Source organism: Apis laboriosa, unplaced genomic scaffold (genome assembly GCF_014066325.1).
Source record: "Apis laboriosa isolate Shangri-la unplaced genomic scaffold, ASM1406632v1 scaffold11_cov152, whole genome shotgun sequence".
Taxonomy (NCBI): Eukaryota; Metazoa; Arthropoda; class Insecta; order Hymenoptera; family Apidae; genus Apis; species Apis laboriosa.
The window spans coordinates 2338428-2358682 of NW_025221020.1; the positions used below are offsets into that span (position 1 = coordinate 2338428).

Sequence of the window (20255 nt, forward strand, 5' to 3'; positions counted from 1 at the left end):
TAATGGCTACTTTCGATTCGACACGATCTTCTAAAAGTGGAGCAAGTTGTATTTCCAACGGCGTCATCGAATATCTGCCAACGAGTTTTTCGAGCGAATCGCTTTGAACGGAGGATCGATATAGGAGGAGAGTATCGGCCACGGAAATAATTAACTCGCGTTAATCGCGGTCCATTGGAAATGATAAGGAAGAAAGGACGGGTCTCTTAAGAGGCCCCTCGCCATCCGCGATTCGCGATCAACAAACAGATAAGAGGGTGGTCGACGGTTAATCGACGGAAAGGAAAATCGATAAATCAGACGTTTCTATCTATCGTCCTTCTTTCTCTCGTCGTATACAAAATTATCGCGTTATTACGGAGTTATATAAACAACTATTAATCAAAAATACGAAACTGTCGTCAGACGAAATATTTTTAAAAATGTACATTAGAGATGTACATTAGAGATGGTGGCTCGTTTCGGAACAAAGATCGATATATGGCGCATTACGTCGGGAACGAATCCTCGGCTCTCCTCGAAATTAATGGTAGATTTATATAAATCGAAAACGCTAAAAATCGTTTGAGAGTATTTATCGAGAAGCATCATACGACGACTGTGTCGATGCGAAGATCAATAGAGTATCGATGGAATGGCCAAGCAGCATGTTTTTTTTTAATTAAAAAATCCTGGACCCGTATCCGTAACGATGACGAATATGAACTGTAAATGGAAAACCGTTTTTCCCGGTTCGTTTCGCGAACGCGACAGAAAGCTTCTCTCCCGTTAATCAAAAATTCCAACGGGTATAGGCTGGAATAAACAGTTGGCGAGTCTGCACGACAACGAAACGTCATCCGATTTCCCGCGTTTCGCAAGCCACGAACACGGAGACAGGGACAGACGCCGGGTCAGGATCGATCTACGTCAGCAACGATGCTCGAGCGATCGGTGACGCGCTAATTTCCACCACCGTACATAGCGAGTTATACTATTCTTGAAAACCAACGTCATAGCCGATATTTTAATTCGTCGATACGCGTACAACCGTTCCACGCTATTTCAGATATCGCCGCCTTATGAATCGAACTATCGATTCATCTAAATTTACTCAATGAGCCGGTATTATCGATGATCGGATTCGACAATGGTATTTTTCATCGCTCGAACGGTATTCCGGAAACTACGCGGTAAAAATATAAGATTTCTTAAAAAATATCTCCTCTCTACGTTGGAGTGGAGTGAATTCTGTTTCGCTGCTTTTTCTTTTTTTTTTTTTTTTATCTATCTCAATCAAATATTTTCTCAATCAAAATATATCGTCGAAAATGTTTTTTATATATATATATATATATCGCAAGCATTCGTGGTGGAATCTTGCGGTGAAAACCGACGATTTCCACGACGCAACGCTTACTTACGGATGTGTAAGTGCACGCGTCGTGCTGTTTAGAAATCGGACGAAGTATAGGTGCAGCGAACTAGCACGCGAAACAGTGTAACGCACACGCGCGTCCGGCGGAGGCTCGCGCGCGCGCGCGCTCACACATACGGGTAGAACGGTAGCTGCTACCGTTGCACGCACGTGGCCGTACGTGTGGCGAATTGGATTCGAGCTTAGTTAGCTACTCTCTGCCGATAAACGACCGAGACAGCGAAAGTATCCGTGCTGGGGGAACGACGAAGAGGAGCGTAAACTCGTTGCGGGGGGAGGGGGGGGGAGTAGAGGAGCGCGAGAACACGGAGAGGAGATCGACAAGAGATAAAGAGCGATGGACGCGTGTAAAAGAGAGACGAGTCGAAATCATGATGCGCAGAGGAGTGGCAAGAGGCACAGGGAATCTGTGAGTTGTCGCGTTTATTTTGAGCCGGCGAAGGCTAAATGCCGGATTGCGCGGTCGCGAATTCTCGGCGATTCGACGCCTTTTTCCCTCTTGCTCTCTCTTTCCTCCTTTCTTTTTTAGCTTCTCTTCCCCTCCCTCCCTCTCCTCCCTCTCTCACCCTATCTTTCTCCCTGCTCATCTCGCAATCGATCTTCGTTTTCTCTTTACCGCCATCCAAGTCGTTGGTTAATTATCAATTTTATTAGGTTATAATCGAAAAATTGGAGACAGAAATTAGAGATTTTTCATTTTTCGTTGTTTTTCGTAAAATTTATCCGTATCTATTCCATTTCGAAAAAGTAAATCGAACTTTAAAAATCCGCCCGTCTGAGGGGGATTTTCTCAGAAAGATCAAGTTTCTCATCGTCGCAAAATCATCTCTCTTCCCGTTGAATAGCAATCGACAAACCCAATGACTCGGTTCCATTGACACTGACACACTGACATCGTTTCACGGTACGACAACCTTCGAAAGCCGCGTTTCGTTCTACGCTCAAGCGCTAATCTCCTTGAACGAATTGAACCGAGCCTCTTGAACCGTGCTCGAAACCTTCCTCGCTACACGCTATTTGAATCAAGTTTCATTTACACCAGATATTATACAGAATCTCGAATGCATTACATATTTATCGGTCACAGTTTTCCCATTGAAAGTAGCTCCCGCGGAAACGAGTTTGTTCGAGTTTCGACTGTGTTGTTTCGACGAGCAACCGTTTACATAAACAAACATTCGGAAACACCAGTTCCCTAGTGACGCGACTTGAATTATTAATTGCTCGATAAATACGATAAATCGATCACAAATACGTTCATCTTACTCGACCATCATCTAGAAACGTGAAACGATGATTCATCTATGCATTTACGTACACGCGCGAATTATATTATCTGGAATCTAGAGGATATCGACTAAACGAGCTTTTAGTTCGATTTATAATATGGAAGTTATATGCTAATAACGAGATTCAATAACGAAGTCTGCTTAAATTTAGATTTCATTCAAAAAACGATATTTCTTTGTCGACGCGTATTGCACATATCCAGCTAAAAAAAAATGTGCGTTCGATAAACACTCCAAAGAGACGTAATCGACTCATCTATGATGCTTTCGATAAAAAAAAAAAAAAAAATCCATAGTTTTACCCTTCGTTAGCGAGGAAACTCTGGTGCTCGAAAATGCTGCCAAAACGTTGAAGAGAAGTGGAAAAAAAAAAAGTTTTGAAATTAATTCGGACGAGAGAACAGCCGACCGATTACTAGCACATAACTCGGTCAAAGTTCAAGAACGGTCGGGATCTCTCTTCGTCTCGAATTTTCTTCCGTTCCTGGCATTGAACGAGCCTGACGGTAATGTCAAGTCCAGACGCTTCACTATGTCATCCACGAGTCGAAAACTGAAGTCGCCGAACGGAGAAGCTACGGCTTAACCATTGTCGATAACCATTACATAATGCTCGCTCGATAGCATCGGCTATTGAAAGGAAAAAAAAAAAAAAACGAGCTATCCACTTCGAGCCTTTTGGCTAAAAATCTTTGCTGTTGAGTATTTATTATTATTCTCGGACGACAGTTGGATAATAATTGTCGCCTTGAAATATTTATGCAAAGATATTTAAACGCCATTTAATCGATCGTTTAAAATTGATTTATAAAGAAACATAAATAATTTTTCTTTTATTATATTTCCATTGTATTGAAATGGATTTTTTATAAATTTCGTTCACGAAAGTGAATGTGCGAAAGCATATTTTTCTCGCATGTTTATTGCAATTGCGATAAACCATATAAATATATTGGCCGATTGACGAAACGATGGACGATTAGGTAGTTACGACGGAAGATTAACGATCAGTCGTCGATCGACCTTCGACGAGCGATATAATATTTGACGTGTAAATTGCGGTTCTAAAGCATCGATGGAATTGTCAGTTAACATTTACAGATATTTAATATGCAAATGTTTGTAATTTATTTTTTTCGATACTCTATTGGTGCAATTAAAGTAATTATCAACGAATTTTGCAATGATAGGAATTTTGCAGAAAACAAAACAAAATAAACAAAATATATAATATATATATATATATATATATATATTATATATTTAATATATAATATATATATAACTCGAAGTCGTTATCATGATCATTGTTTTTTTTATTTTATACATTAAGAAACACATTGACATCACAAATCGTTCATTCTTTGTTATCATCCATTAAGTCTTTTATAGTAATATAAGTCGTTATCAGTTCTTTAATCTCACCACAAATTATACCACAATATTCTCATATCTTTTATAAATATATTTCTCACGATTGCTTAAAGGCCAAAGAATCATACAACAATAGCAACAATTTCGAAAACCCAGTTCCGCTCATATTCTAGAACATTGGTATTTTGATAACAGTACTCTACCAATATATCGCACAATTTCCCTTTCCACGTATATGATTTCGTAGCGCGAGGCGTTATCTATTTGTTCGCCTTATAACTACGTCAATTCATCGCAGAAAATTATTGATTTCAATATACATATTTATCGATAATACTTCGTTTATATATGCGACATTGTAAACAAAAAATGGGAAAATATTTGTTGTATATTATATTTAATATTTTTAAGGCAATATACGATTAATGAAAATTACTTAATTGTCACGCAAATCATCATCATATAAATTTATTAACGTCAAATCGGACGAATGATAATTCGAGGGAATTCGAGCGCGAGATCATGGCTCCACGCTTGATCCAACGTAAACGGAACACGCGTGTGCTCCACTCTGCGGCGCAGAACGACCGATGTTTTCGACACGAGATGATGTTTCTCAGGCCAGTGGACGGCCATTTTTAAAAGGAAACCAAGGCTCTTTGGTAGCAGCGCTCTCTGTCACTTACGTAATCCCAAGTTAGCGCGCGCCGAGTCGAAAGAGCGAGGGAAGAGAAACACGAGAGTGGAACGGAGAGCAAGTGCCCTCTCGTCGAAAAATATGACAAATCATGACAAAATTTCTCGATGATAAACTCTGTAAAATTTTGCTACTCAATTTCATCATTCACCGCTTGTATCATTTTCTGGATTAACTGGGTTGGCTAGTGACGTCAACGTTACAGAGAAAAGAGAGAGATTTATCGGATAAATCGATAGAGATAAAATCACGTTAGGTGAATTCTTGATATATATATATAGCGATAACGTTGATATATTGTTGCAAATTTTTTATTATTTCTATTATTTTGCGATCTCAAAAAATTCAAATTTTTTTCGGACGAATCAAATATCGAATAAATCATACTGGGTAACGCGACTTATTCGACGTTAAACCACCTCGACCATTCGAAGGACGTCGAACGCAAAACTTGCCGCGTCCTCGAGGCTATAAACGATCAATCGTGAATAATGTTCGAATCGAAGGTAAATTCAATGAAGCTTTCGTACAGTGAAATATTTCTCCGGTGTTATTCCGGTATCTTGGTAAGTAGGTCTTATAGGTAAGGACATGAATCATACCTTGGCACAGGCATATTCTAGAATTGAAATGACGCGTTATCGTTGTTATCCTGTGTAGCACTTATATAGATAGGCAAAGTATACTCGATATAGAAAAATCTTAAGTCACGTAAACAACGAAACGATTCGAGGTGGATGCGATACTGATGAAGGTAAAGTCCAGCTAAGAAGGTAACGCTCCGTTTGAATGCGAAGAAAAAAAATGGCGACACGTGGTATGACGAAATCGCAATATCTCCGCGACCGAGTGTTCTTGAACATGGCCGCCAACAGACGTTTTTACGCGCGAGCGTCTATCGATAATTTAACGAGAATTTCTACCACGGCGGATCGACTACTGGATGACCGTGCACGGTACGTTTACGACGCTCATGCCTTGATATTTATATCGAACGAAATCTAGTTTCGTCCGGTGTCGTCGGTCGAAAGTAAACACTACGCGACTACAGCCTCGAACCTTCTCAACTAAATTCCCTATTAATCCTGACAACCCGTTTCGCTCTTATTGACAACAGTTTCCCCACTATGGAACCGATACGTCCGTCTAAATTTTCCCCACGTGCCCCGCGCGCGTTCCAGTCACGAAATACACCAACCGGTCACGAAAGTCGTGTCATACTTTCTCCAAAAGTGCTATCGGAAAACTAGGATGTACGGTGAGGAGAAAAAACTTGGAATAACACGCGATCGAAAGGTAGCGTACAGTGTTCCACCATGAATATCGTGACAGGGTAATCATTCGTCTTTTTTTTTTTTTCCGCCTCACCGTGGAAAATGTCCATCCCACGCGCGATCTATCGCGACACAACGTCACAGAATTATTTAATTTATCGTTTATACGAGAAACGAAACGAAATACGATCACATAAGTTTTTAGTACTTACTCACCGTGCGTTCAAGAAAGAACGAATCGACTAATCGTGGTATCCAAAAATAATCCTGACAAAATTGACTTGTCACTAAAACTACGATCACCAGAATCACTAGAAATACCGAGAATCGTATGCGAAGAAACGGCTCGATGGCTCGCCAATGGCGACGAGATATTTGCGTGGAAAAACACTCTCATTCTTTCGTCGAACGCTCAAACGATTCCGCGAGCAGAGCGTCGATCGGCGTTGTTTCGAAGAGAAGCACGAGAGGAGCGGCTAATCCAGAAGCGCGCGCTCCCACTCGTACGACACACACTATGCAACAACCCACCAAGATAAACGCACCAACACTTTCCTAAGGTCAACACCTTTTTCCATTCGACAGAACGGTGTCAATCGCGGGAAGAAATAAAATAAACTCGAAACACTAAAATATAACGCACCGATCCCGATAACGAGTCTCCTTGACGCGGCAACATTCTCTATTTACTTGCACTGGTCAGCAGGCACACGCGGCTCGTTTTCCTCGAAATTCGACCGAGGATCACGACACTTGTAATCCAATTTGTTTACATGCCATGATTAGAGGTTGAATGTTACGCAATGGTAACAATGACGTTTACGACATTTACGACGTTGACGACGTTGACGACGAGGATGACGACAACGACGTCCAAGAGGTACGCGACAATACACGAAACGACGACGACGACGTAGCGCGAGTGTGCACGAGACGATCGTCGACGAGAAACTGGCACCTTCCGGTCGAGACGAGGAGAGGGAGAGGCGAAGGAGCGAGATAGGCAGAGATACACACGTACACGCGAGAGCACGTACAACAGGGTATACGTGTATGCGCGCGGTTGTACCGAGAGAGCGGGAACGAGAGAGAACGAGGAAGAGCGAGAGAGGAAGAAGGGAAATCGCGACACTAGCGACCACGGGGGCGACTCTCCTGCACACGCTCTTTTGCCGCAAAAGCTCGCGCACTACGAGCACGAGAAAAAAAATATACGCACCGATCCTCTGTGTACGAACCTCCCTTCCCGTCTTACTCCTCTACACCCTCGCCAGCCCGTCGTCGTCATCTCCTCGCTCCAACGATTCTTTCTCTTTTTTTCTTTCCGTTCTTCGCTCTTTCTCTCCGATCTATGTACGCGCGTGTATCTACGTATGTATATGTGCGCGCCTGTACCCGTTACGTGTGTAAAATTCTTGGTGTGCGTGTGCACGCGAGAGACGGAAAGAAAATGAGTGGAACAGAGATAGAGAAAGGTTGACGCGCGAGTGTGGGACAGAGAGGAAAGGTGGAGCGCGAGGTGGAGGAGCAAGGAGCGGAGAGTGAGACACTGGAGTGGGAGATTATCAAAATGGCCGCGCGCGCAACTTACTCCACCTCCTACTCCTCTGCCACCGCCGCCTATTCCTACGCTTCTATTCCTCCTCTTCGGTCGACCGACACGCCGCCTCGCGCGCAAACCGCCAGGCGCATTGCCGCACGAGATATGTATAATAGCAATGGATTACCGTGACACTCGTAACGTTGCTGAGAAGTTTCTTACTGTTTGTGAACCGCCGTTGACAATACGCACAAAGCGGTGGCGGGAAACTGACGACGTACGCGTGAAACGGTTTACTTTTTTTTTTTTTTTTTTTTCATAAAGTCCATCAAATGGAAAATCGCGATGCATGTCTCTCGTGCATTGGAATCCAACATATATAAAAAAAATTATTTTTTCTTTGTAAGCAAAAAATAATTAAACCAACTGACTTTAAAGTTTTGAATAAAATCAAAATCCTTAATTTTCAAATTTTCCCCAATAATATCGATTCGCGTCTAATATAATACAATAATAATCTAAAGTTTACTCGCGATCGAATGGTAATTCACGAGTCTGGTCAAGGTACGCGTATCCCGTTTAAATCTCTTTGACATTGGAAACAGGCGTTCCCACACATTTGACTAATTTTCGAACAAAGGACGCTACAACAACCGGACCCGGGTGTGGGGGAAGGGGGTGAACTCGTGCCAAGCCAGTTTTCGGAGGAAATTGGCATATTAATTTCCGATACGTTTTACGGCACAAAAGCCACGCGTATGGAAAGCCCCGACACACAACCTTTATGAGAATTTTTATCGACTCGTTTCGAAATCTCTTTTATATACGCCCGTATACCCAACGTACGCCCCACTGGAAACCATCGTTTAAAATAATAGCACGGAACGGTCGGATTTTAAATTTAATTTAATCAGCCCCAAACCATCGCCACCCCTTGCCACGCGTAAAATGGCATAATAAACGCGGTCGCCCACGTATCGAGTAATTAACGAAAGAAGTCTGCGAGCCAGCCCGGTATGAGGTCGAGGAATTTGGGTTATCGCGGAACCACATCGAACGAATTAACTCGTTGCAACCGATTCTCAAGTTCCGACCGACCAGACCAGACGAGACCCGTCAAAAGCTGGCGTCTGTCAATCACACCGTTAAATTGCCGTGTCGGGGGAAATCCCAACGGCTCCGCGATTCAGCTTCGACAAGCATCGCCGACAATCGAACACGCTGTATTCCACCGATCGGTTAGCTACACTGACCTACGACACGAACGACTGCATTGTTCTTCAAACAGACGGCATATATACCATTACGTATCAACGAGGAAAAATGAAAACACGGAAAACGGGTTTGTTTGTTCCTTCCTTGCTAATTATATATATATATGTATATTTTTCCTCTTTTCGTCCTTCGTCTCGATTGATGACGCTCCAGAGATCCATTCTTTTCTTTCGACGCGCATTCGTTCCATTAAGATCGAGCCAAGACGAAATTACAATTTCAAAGACGACGAAACAAGCGGGAATCGAGAAAGGTTATTGAAGGAGCGGAGAAAGAAAAATTTGACCAGTCAACAGACACCGGTATCCCAAAACTTGGCGCGTTAGTCTCTTTCGGATTGCGACGAGGCCGTGCGTCTTGGAAGTCTGTGAAATTCTAGTAAATGCAACGGCGATCGTCGCGGATGTCAGCGAAATCATGGTCCTCGAAAGAAAACGCAAGCACGCGAAACGATCGTGCTCGTCATTGACGACGATTTCGCGGAAATCAAGCTCGCGGAATAACTTTGCTCCGTGAAAAGCAAAAGATAATACGTGCACGTGTGATACAATGTACGGATACACGTACACACAGTCGCCACGATCGAGAGAATGTTACATCGAAATAAATTGAATACCGAGAATGCGACGTTCGATAAAGGAGAAGTTAAATCGCATTAAAAATAGAAATACCTAAGAAATCGTCGCGTTTTTAAAGAGTTTCTCTTTTTATTAAAATCGAACGAATAACAACGGCGACGTTGTTACAACACAAAAACCGCTACGATTTACCCGTTGTTTTTTACCGGAGGGAAGTTTCGTGGTAATAATAGTCGCCGAAACTCATCTAGATGTTAGTCAGTGGATTATTTTTATCGTGAACGGACCGACTCGAGTTTTCTTTCTTCACCGCGCGAAGCTTCGACATTTCTTCGAGCATCGCAGCACCGACCGACCATGAATTCGGCCAATTAATTCGATATAGCGTGGCCAATGCGGCGGAAGAACCATTCGGCGCGCCAATCTGTTCGACGCGCCGTTTACGATCCATTCACCCCTTTCACCGCTCTTGAAAAGAGAGACTCCCGAGAAACAAACATTTCGGAAGAGATACAGAAGGATATTTAGATTTACCAACGCGATTTATAATTAGAACGCGATATATAATTTCTTATCTCGGTCTTGTCTAACCGATCGAGAAACGATCGATCGAAAAGCACGACCTGTGGCGCGAAATATAAATCGATAACGTAAATAATTAATTATTTAATATAATGGCCCAGACAACGCCAAATATCTCCTCTTCCTCGATCCGTTGCTTCTTAAAACTTCGTCAACTCTTTTTTCTTTCGCAACGAGTTCGCGCGAATTCATGAATCCCCAAGACGGGAACCATTTTTGGCGAACGTTTCTTCTTCAGAGAAAAGTGTTAAACCGAGGGAAATCGATACATTTTCGCGATTAACAGCATAACTAATAAATCCATGGTACGAAATGGAGGAAAGATTTCGCGGAACGCGAAATACGCGCGCTATCGACGCTGGGAGACGGGAGTACGGCAAACGAGGAGTGGCTTTCGACGATACAGCATTGGCAACTCTCAAAGGAGGGAGACACCGCTTTGATGAAATTCAGGGAACAGCATTCACGGTTCAAAGGAAAACCGTAGGGTAATGTCAGGTAATAACTAACGCGAACCAAGGTAGCCCGTGAGAATCGGGGAGAGGGGGCGGAGGTGGTGGCAAAGGGAACCACCAGCTTCTCCCCTTTCTCTCTTCTTTTTTTTCGCATCGCCCCATTTCCTGTCCTCCCGCCATCCTTTCCGCCCAGGATACAGAATCTCTCGATGACCTACTCGAAACCGACTCTTTCGAGTCGGACACCAGAGAGGGCCGGCCATAAGGCGATGCGAACGGAACGAACAGATCTCGCGTGTCTACTCTACATCCGGGGAGAGAGAAGCGTGAAATTTCTCGCAACGAAACGCGAAGCGTTTATCCTGTTATCGAATAAACTCTCGATCGATCTCAGCAGCTGACTCGCGACGTACTCGAAAACAGATCGAAACAGAAAGGACGCTACCGACCATTTTCCTTTCCTAACGATCGAATCGAGAAATCATTGCAACATGTCCGCTCCACAAAACTTTCTTCGCTTTCCCCTAATAATGGCGGAACGAATGGAGCGTTCTCGTTCGTTCGAGGCAACATTTCCGATTATCGAATAAATAATATTTATTCCATTAATAGTAAATCTATGTTATTTACCTTACTGGATTCTTCGGCCTGAGAAACTCTGAAAGGGAACTCCAATCGAAGTCTTTCCTGGCCATGATGAATCGTTGATTTTCCACGCAGAAGGATTTATGTACGCTTCGATCTACGTGTCTAGACAATGTTGAGCCGTATTTACACAGGTGTATCACACGCTACGATCATCACAATATCATTCCACGCGTTAGAGTTATTTTAAACGTCGAGTCTTCATTAACAAATTCTCGGCATTCTCCAACGCAGGAACAGAGACGAGGCGCGCGTTTCCTTGAACTTTCTTTCGAGAGGAATTAAACAAGCTTGAACAATCGCAACACCGTTTCGTCCAAGGCAACAGCCAAGCAATCGTCCAACTTGTTTCTTTTTTTTTTTTTTATATCACACTTTTTACAGCAACACACGCGAGCGTGTGTGGCTCGTAAGCTTCGATCAACCACGCGTACGCTCACTGCCAGCCGAGAACCGACTAAACACGGGAGAGCACGGAAAAAATGTACGAATTCTAACTCGCACGATGTCACAAGTACGACTGATTGTCTTTGCAGAAACGAAAGTAAATATATTACCGTCTCAGGTAAACGAAATATCCCCACCTCTCTCATGCTGGAAAGATTGGCAATTATACCTGGACATACCCTCGAAGCTACGCACCGTTATTACCCGCCCCTCTACCCTTAAGTGGCAGCGATGGGGTGAGCGAAGCTTTCTCTTCGAAGGCTATTTACGAACGAATTGTATTCACGCCTTATCGATACATATATGTATATATATATATGTATATGCACACGTGGAAAACGCACGTCGTATTTATAAAGGCGCGTAACGCGTTATCGACTGAATATCATTTTCGCGGCACGAGCTACCACTGCAACGAGCCTCGTTTTATGCTTAAGTGCACTCGTTGCGCTCACACGTGCCACACGAACCACCGCATCACCACTCCGCGTACTCTGCTCCACTCGCTTACTTTACCAGCGATTCGCTCTCGAGAAATCTCGGGGTTGATGTTCGTTTGATTTTTCGCGCGGATTATCGTGGAAAGCGGGCGCGGGCACTGGCACCGGGCCAATTTTCGGCCGGTGGCCGAATCTTCGGTCGATTTTAAGCACGTTCGAGGGCAGGAATTGGACGGGCACGAGCGGATGGAAGCGAGTAAATTGGTAGACGGTAAGACGCTACGCGAGGATCGAATTAATGGAAGAAAGCGGCCGAGAGGATGATCGTCTTGCGATCTGTTTGTCGAGCCGACCATGCCAAGTGGAATACTTTAAAACGGCTGACATCATGACTCCGTACACACGGATAATCCGTACCGAAACGACGGATTCGACGTTCGAATACCTATCACGTGTAAATTGCTTCGAGGGGATAAGAAAGGAACGATAATAAAAATAAATTTGGGGATAAATATAATATAACCCGTATTACTTTTACGGAAGTCTAATTTGTCAAGTTAAGAGACATTTTTAAACAATATGACCTGATCCCGAAACGACCACCTCGGTCGAAAGGTATAATAAAGTTCCAAAGTCCGAGAATGAGTCAGAAATTGGACAAAGGGACGTTACTAAGGATTTTCTATGAACCGTTAGACATTCAAATATATATTTTGTCCGAAAATATGGTTCCAAATACAAAAGAAAGGTAATTCTAAATATGGTAATTCTAACCAAATGTTCGAAAGATTACCAGATGTTTACGACGAAAAATTTTGCTCTGGGATAGCGCGAATTTGGACGTTTTTGGAGGCGTTAAAAACGTTTTGGGGGAGGGGGAGAAAAAAAAAGGGAAAAGAAAAGGAGAAAAGATTTCACGATACTCGCGTTAAAAAAGATTGGCAACTGGTATTATTAAACGAAGATAAAGAGTTATCTAATTGCTCGGTCGAGGGCAATTAAGGCAACCGCTATTAACCGTGCGGATTGAGTGTCTCGTTGAAAGTATCGTTAATACCGAGGAGCAAACAGGTTTCCATGCGGGCGATCGAATGGCGCGAACGCACCGTGTATTTTTTCGCGGCGCGCGATCCCTATATACGGTGAACCGTGGCTAGGGCAGGCCCTAAACCGTTTTACCACGCGTTTTTACTCGCCCCGTATCTTCTCCTATTCCGCCCGTAATCGGAAAACTCGAGTATAGTCGCGATAACTTTCCTACGGCCAAACTGTTGCGCCTCGTGAAACAACCCATTTCCGCCTATGTCTTGCCTCCCTGTTTCCCTTTCGATTTCTATCCCTCCACCCTTATTCCCATTAGACCACCTCTACTACATCGGTTCCCCGACCACGAGTCGAATAGTTGCGAACGTGGTATGAGAATCGGTCGCGAAATTCCCCCATTTCCCTAGGAATTACCCTCGACAGACCGATGAGCGAGCGATGTAACGAGGGCGAATGGAACGAGGAGAAGAATTCGCGAGCTCGAAGACGTTAACGTTCGTCCCACAAACTTTCTTCTCTCTAATTTTTTTTACGCCTCCCCCTTCCCCTTTTTAATTATTTGCTCGTCGAACGAAGAATCGATCTTGGAGCGAATATTCGAAGCGTTTGCAAATTTTATAAAAATGGAAATCGTTCGATCAACGATTAAAGGAAACATATTGCTGCGATCCATTGGCTTGGATGAAATAAGATTTCGATTAGAGAGAGAGAGAGAGAGCGTTCGTTATTTGCTCGTTATTGGGAAATTCTTCTCGACACGAGGCCGTGCCGACTAATTAACGAAGCTCGCGTACGAAATGCATGGATGTAGGACGAAAGCGGAGAGAGGATCGAGGATTACGGCGTTGAAAGGGGGAAGCGGCCAATTTGGGGGAACTAAGCCGGCTATAAAAGACATGGTTGAAGACGGCTTTTCTACCTGGCCCCGATGCACTCCATCCGGTCAATCTTCGTGAATCATCCGTGGAAGCTAAAGCGAGGAAGAGCATCGAGAGGCTGTACGATATAGCGGGCAGCCCTTCCTTCCGAAAAATTTCGCCGCGATACGATCTCCCTTCTTTTGAATGAACCAACCAACCGGCCGTTAACCCACTCTCCTTCTATCCTCTGTCCTCCTCCCTCGCCTCCCTTTGCCCTCCTCTCCGCCCGCTGTCCGCCTTGTAACGCAATATCGGCAAGCGCGAGCGGAACGAGTGCGTTCCAAGTCAGATTGCCTTTTGGCGTTCTTTCTCGAAATTACTCGAGGAACACGCACGCGTGATTCGATCCTTCGCGATCCTTGCCGCGCTTTCCCCCCCTCCAACTCCCCTCCCTCGCGCATCCACGCTACCGGTCACGCGTTTTCGATTACCTCGCCGGCCGCGTACCAGGCCAGGCACACAACTGTACCGAAGGAAGGAAAAGAGCGGTGTTACACGGTGTTTTCAACGGTACAACGGTAATTTCTCTCGTTAATCTTCCAATTATATTACACGCTATCCGACGCTATGTCGCCCGCCGCGTTACACACGCTTCTCCGCGTCCGGGAGTTGACGAGGCGCGAGTAACCTCGTTGCACGGGAAGGGCCTCTATATCCTATCCGTCGAACGCGCGCACGCGAGCAGGGATCCTATCCGTTTCACCCGAGTCCGCGGCCGGCCCAAGAATTTAATTACGATGTCATAAAATAATTGTTCCGTACGCGAAGCGAACGGTAATTACCCACGAACCCGGTAAGTACGGGTAAACGATAATTACAGCCGTTCAACGTGTTCCAAAACGTAACGCAATACACAGGGCGAAACGTGGTGACCTCCAACTTTATAACGCTGTGGAGCACGCGCGCGCGCTGTACCGTGGGAAGGGGGGAAGGGCGGGGATGGTGGATCGCGTGACAGAGCGAATTACAACTTCGAAACGTTTAAAATTCGACGCTCTCGCGGTTAATTTTCACTTACGGGGAAATCGAGCGGTCTCCTCTCTGGAGCGGTTCGAGCGTCGCTGCACCATGCAAATTGGCAACGATCGAATTAGTCCGGCGAGCAAGACGTGCACGAATATCGGCAGCTGTGCGCACGAATTCGCGGCCAATTTGTTTGGGGAAAAGTACAGCGCGGCTACCGCGCAAAAGATTGCGGGATCGAAAACGACGAGGTGAGTAAGAAATCGATGACGTTTATAACGAACGATAGAAAGAGTAACGATCGTCGAAATCGAATCGCGTTCGGATTTACTCAACGGTGGTGCGCGATGATCGTGCGAAACGAGAAGAACACGGTGTAAATTTAAAAGATTAAGATTGCACGCTTTTACCCGACAATCACGATAATCGGGATTAACGAGGCAAAAGGAAGGGGGGCCCCGAATGAGATTTTGCACGACTGGTGCAAAACCAGTGTTCTCGTCGGTCCCAACGGTCGAACCCTCGATAATACCGAGACCGATATTTCCAATGGGTTCGTAAACAGAATAGTCGTATCGTAAAACGTTGACTCGAAATGATTATTCCATGATTCTTTTTATCGATACTTAAGCACCTGCTAACGCGGAGCAAAATAAAAGTTGAATTTCAGGTATGCTCGGATGGGTATGCAATTAAATAAAAGAGAAAAAATAAAGGTCGAAAAGGATAGAATTAATGCGTCGGAAGTCATTAGTACGAGAAAAATGGATTCGACTATTTCGAATTTCTAAACTATTTCCTTTTCCCCGGGTAATGATTCGAGTCCCGTTATAAACCTGGCGTAAATCCGATTAACGATGTAAGAATAAAGATCCAATTGAACCAAATATTTTCGATCGCGATTCTTTCAACGTGGCATCTATTAACGGATATCATCGAACAAAATCTTGAATTCTATCATGATTCTTTCGAATCATCAACGATGGAAATTCAAGTTTCATGAAAATTATTATTATTATTATTATTATTACTATTTTTTTCCTTTTGTTTTGGGACACATTGAAACGATCGTTTGCGGCGAAGCAAATACGTTTGATCGTCGCATGAACGGCGCTGTTATCGAGACAAAGGGAAAGCTTGATTCGATAAACATTTCCTCGTCTCCCTTTTTCGCGTCCATCTGTACTGGCATACGGACACGCGCGTGACACGCGAAAAAGAAGCGTCCGCGAATGGAAAAGCGATACGAGTACGTTCCCTCTCCCTTTTTTTTTTCTTTCTTGTTTTTTTTTTTTTTTTTTGCCTTTTCTCTTCTTTTTACCCCCTCCTCTCCTTCTCGTATCCTTCAAGCGGGATACGAAACGGCGTTGATAGAACGCGGCGAATACACGTTGGTGGCAACTGAACCGTCCCATAAGTATCAATTGCAGTCCGAATTAAACAGCCGGTCCAATTAAAACATTATGCATCGCATCGCACGAGACACCCATGGTACAAAAGGATAACGAGACTTGTCACATCGCGACTCTCTCTCTCTCTCTCTCTCTCTCTCTCTCTCTCTCTCTCTCTTTTCCCAAAGTCAAAGGGAAAACTCGGAGAGGAAAATTTTCGTCGAATCGGGATCTCTTTTACCTTTATCACGATTCACCCCTCGTCAAAGGAAACTCGCGAACGCTGATTACTCCAACAATTATCCGAATAATATATCGTTTCCGATATTACATTCGATTAGAAATACTCGTTTAATAATTCTCCTCCGACAAAAATTTAAAGCGGACCCACGATCGGGCCACGATTGTACCACGGTTGGAATAAGCTAAGCGGGGGGGATTACGGGTTTAATAAATAAACGATTCCGGGCTAGAACGCCACAGACGGAGGTTAATCGACGGGGAAGATTGCTATGAAAATATTTCAAGCGTGCACCGGCCACGGTTCGTCTCTCCCTCGTCGGACGGACGCAACACCACCAGTTTCTCTGCCTATCCCCTTTCCTATCCTACCTATCTCGTCGCTCTGAAATAGGGTGGCGAGAGATTTTCATCCCGAGCCGTCCTCCGCGATTCTCCATTATACCCTTCCCACCTCCGCCTCCACCCCACCCTTTGACCAACGGTACTTCTGGTTCAGGAGGTAAACGAACTGGGATAAGGTGTCTCTCTTCCCTGAGAAATCTTACAATTCTCTACGACAGTTTAACTCCTCCGCTTCCAACGAATTCTCTTCTCGATTCTCCCCCCTCCCCCCACCTTTCGCCCGATTCGATGAAATAATTATGGATATCGCGCGATATTCACCGATATTCCACGATTTCTCTGCGCGATGCATTGTTATTTCTCGCGATCGGTGTCGACAAATTTAAACCGCATTAATTAGTAGCTCGATCGATAATGACAAGGGGCGATAATTACGATCACGGGATGGAGCGTAGCGCGGCAAGGGGGAAGAGGGAGAGAGGGGGAGAGAGAGAGAGAGAGAGAGAGGGTGCCTCTGCCTCTGAGAACAAGGGGTTTCGCCGATGAAATGGAGTAATATCGATTTCACGCAACCCGTGGCCATAGAGAGCAGGACGATTCGGTGCCGCTCTCTCTCTCTCTCTCTCTCTCTCGAATACGCCCGACCAACGATAAAACATCGCAATCTATTTCGTTCGAATCGTTTTCAGTTACGTTTGACTTTTCGACTTAAAGGTTACGTTCGTTCCTCTTCCCGTTCACTCTTCCGCTCTGCTACTCGAATATCGGCCAGCGCTGGAAACGTGCCCACGTGTAACGATGTGCCACCTACGCGTAATCCAGATACCTTATTTTCGGTCCATCTCTGTCGATATAAAAAGAGGAGGAGAAGGAGGAGAAGGAGGAAGAGGAGGAGGAGGATTCGCGGATTTTCATACGAGCTGCTCACACCACGAAACTCTATGTTTCCGTTTATCACGGTCAGATTTAAGAGGCGTTTTTCACCCCATTTCCACCCACGCGAAACACGGGGCTCCTCGTGTAGCGTCCTTGCGATCGTAAAAGAAAATCCCTGGGTCGCGACATCGCTTCGTAACGTCCGTTCTTTTCAGAAGGATACGTGTATCGTGATGTTCTCGAACAATCCGAGAAAGGGAAGAGAAAAACACGAGAAAGAGAGAGAGAGAAGAACGACGCGGAAAGGCTATACAGTCGTTCGTACATCGAACAGGTTCGATTAAATAAAACATAATCGTGTATAATACTCGGTCGAGATCGATATACGAAGCGCTTCTTCAACAACCTTTCATCTTCTCCGTTTTCCTCCCGACGCTCTTTCCCCTCCGTAACTTTTCTCCCTCCCTCCCTCGTTGAAAAAGGGGGAGAAAAAATCGTCCACTTTGGCCGCCGTTCCATTATAAATTCATCGTGCACGCGTGCAAGCATCGTAAACCTTTCGCGGTCTTTGTTTACTGGAATGGTAACGGAATTGCTCCGTTTCCGGGGAAAATATCCATGAATAATAACCGGCCGCCTCGTATCTTGCCAACCCGAGTCGGCCAACGCTTCCCCCGCGAATCACATCGTGGATTACCCGATCACGTTTTCCCAAGGATTTTTAACGATTTTTCGCGCGGCCCGCGCCACCCCGCGTCTTCTCTCGCAACTGCGGATAAAACCGAAAGTAAAACCGTGTCGCCTCCTCGAATCGATTCTCTCCGCCGATCCGTGTACCACCTTTAAATCTAAATAAATTTCATTGAATCGCTGAATCGCCGCGCTATCTTTGCTTCTTCGGTGTCCTCTCGTTTGTCGTCCATTCCTCGATCGCAATGGACGCGTGAAAATTAATGAAAGGTTGATCGACCGGAAGACTACAAACTACGGGCAAATCGTGGAGAAAAGGGACGACGAACCAAGAGTTGGCGTGATCGATCGCGGTCGTCGATGCGTAATCCGATTGTCATTCGGTGGATGGTAATATCACGCGAGGTGTAGGTGAAGGAGAATATATGGAAAGACGAAACGGTGTAAGTTTGAGGCAACCGAAATTGCGAATGACGCGGGGACGAAGAGCGAGTGGAATAGGGCGAGGTTGCTTTTATCAAAATGCCTTGTCAGCTGCACAGCCTTTATCGAGAATTCGAGTTATATCGGAGGAGGGGGTGGGATCGAGAAGGAAGGAAATCGAGGTGGAAGGAGATCCGCTAAGAGTTGTACGGTTACGCGATCATTGTGCGCGTGTGTCACGCGCGAGACTGTACTGAAACGGACAGAAGAGTGAATACGTGGCGGCGTAACCACGTCGAATAAGACGGATTTTATTCCATGAATCAGAGTCTCGTAGACAACTTGGTTCGAATCGAGGAACAAAGGGCTTTTCTCCGCTTGAAAATGATCAATTATTAACGCGGCACTAAGCTCTCTCCACCCCATTGTATCCCGTCAACATTAACGACGACATTCATCGTTCGAGTAATTAGATGGATATTAGTCACCGGCTTGAGAACAATCCGTGGACGCCTCTTCGAACAATCTGCAATCCCTTTTTCGAAACGAGGCGTTATTTATTACGCATCTTTACGAATATTCCTCCTTCGATGGAACGAAACCGAGGTTAAATATATTCCTCGATGCCCTACTGTTCGATCTATAGTCTCTGCGCGGCGAGCATCGATCTCGAAATCCCGGTAATCATTTCCCGGTATCGGATTTGCTATCGATATTGCCCACTCTCGGATCATTACCCTGAATTTTATTTACGCCGAAACGTGTCAACTCGCCTAACGCGATCCTACTCTCGAATCGTGGAGTAAATAATCGTGGCCAATCGTCGATTTCATCGTCGTTGATTTTCCACTCGACTCATGCCCGCTCATACGAATAGAACAATTTCACCGGCGTTCGCTCGAACCGAACGGATAAAGTCGCAAGCTGTGTGGCTCGTCTCCTCCGTGGAATTCGATATAAACTGATCGCGACAGTGAATTATAGGATAATCGGCGGCCGCGTGCGTTTAATCGAGTCGCGTGGCACCATCGAGCAAAATTAAGGAGCGTACAAAACCATTGGGAACACGCGACGTATTCCCAGGGACAATTTTACGCGTTCGGCCGGAGTATCGGCCGTCTCGATCCTTATGCACATCGACGAACGATGTTTATGTCCGACACGGTGTTTGCAAATACAAAGGCAGGTAAACGCGGCCGTGCTAAGCGGCTGAACACGTTACACTGCATTACAAATCGCGCGGAAACACGGCCGCTCTTGCACGCGTGTATGCACGCACGCATACAAACGCGATCGGTTGGCAACGCTGCAAATGCGTGCCCTCCGAACTAACTCTCTCTTTCCCTCTCG

The 20255-nt window shown here is 45.0% G+C and overlaps 1 protein-coding gene across 5 annotated transcripts in view; it reads right to left on the minus strand.

The window, feature by feature from the left end:
• Positions 1-20255, minus strand: part of LOC122718081 (AF4/FMR2 family member 4-like) — a 117227-nt gene that overhangs the window by 69954 nt on the left and 27018 nt on the right. Inside the window, exon 1 of one of the 5 annotated variants that reach the window (XM_043942797.1) lies at positions 6268-6958. The exons of 2 other annotated variants lie outside the window; for them this stretch is intronic. Coding sequence is in view for 1 of the 3 variants with exons in the window: in XM_043942789.1 (XP_043798724.1) it covers positions 5380-5393 (14 nt within the window). In the remaining 2 variants the exon portion in view is untranslated. Of the gene's footprint in view, positions 1-5379; positions 5459-6263; positions 6959-20255 lie in introns of those variants that run through there. 2 more of the 5 variants (XM_043942805.1, XM_043942789.1) reach the window with 2 other exon arrangements.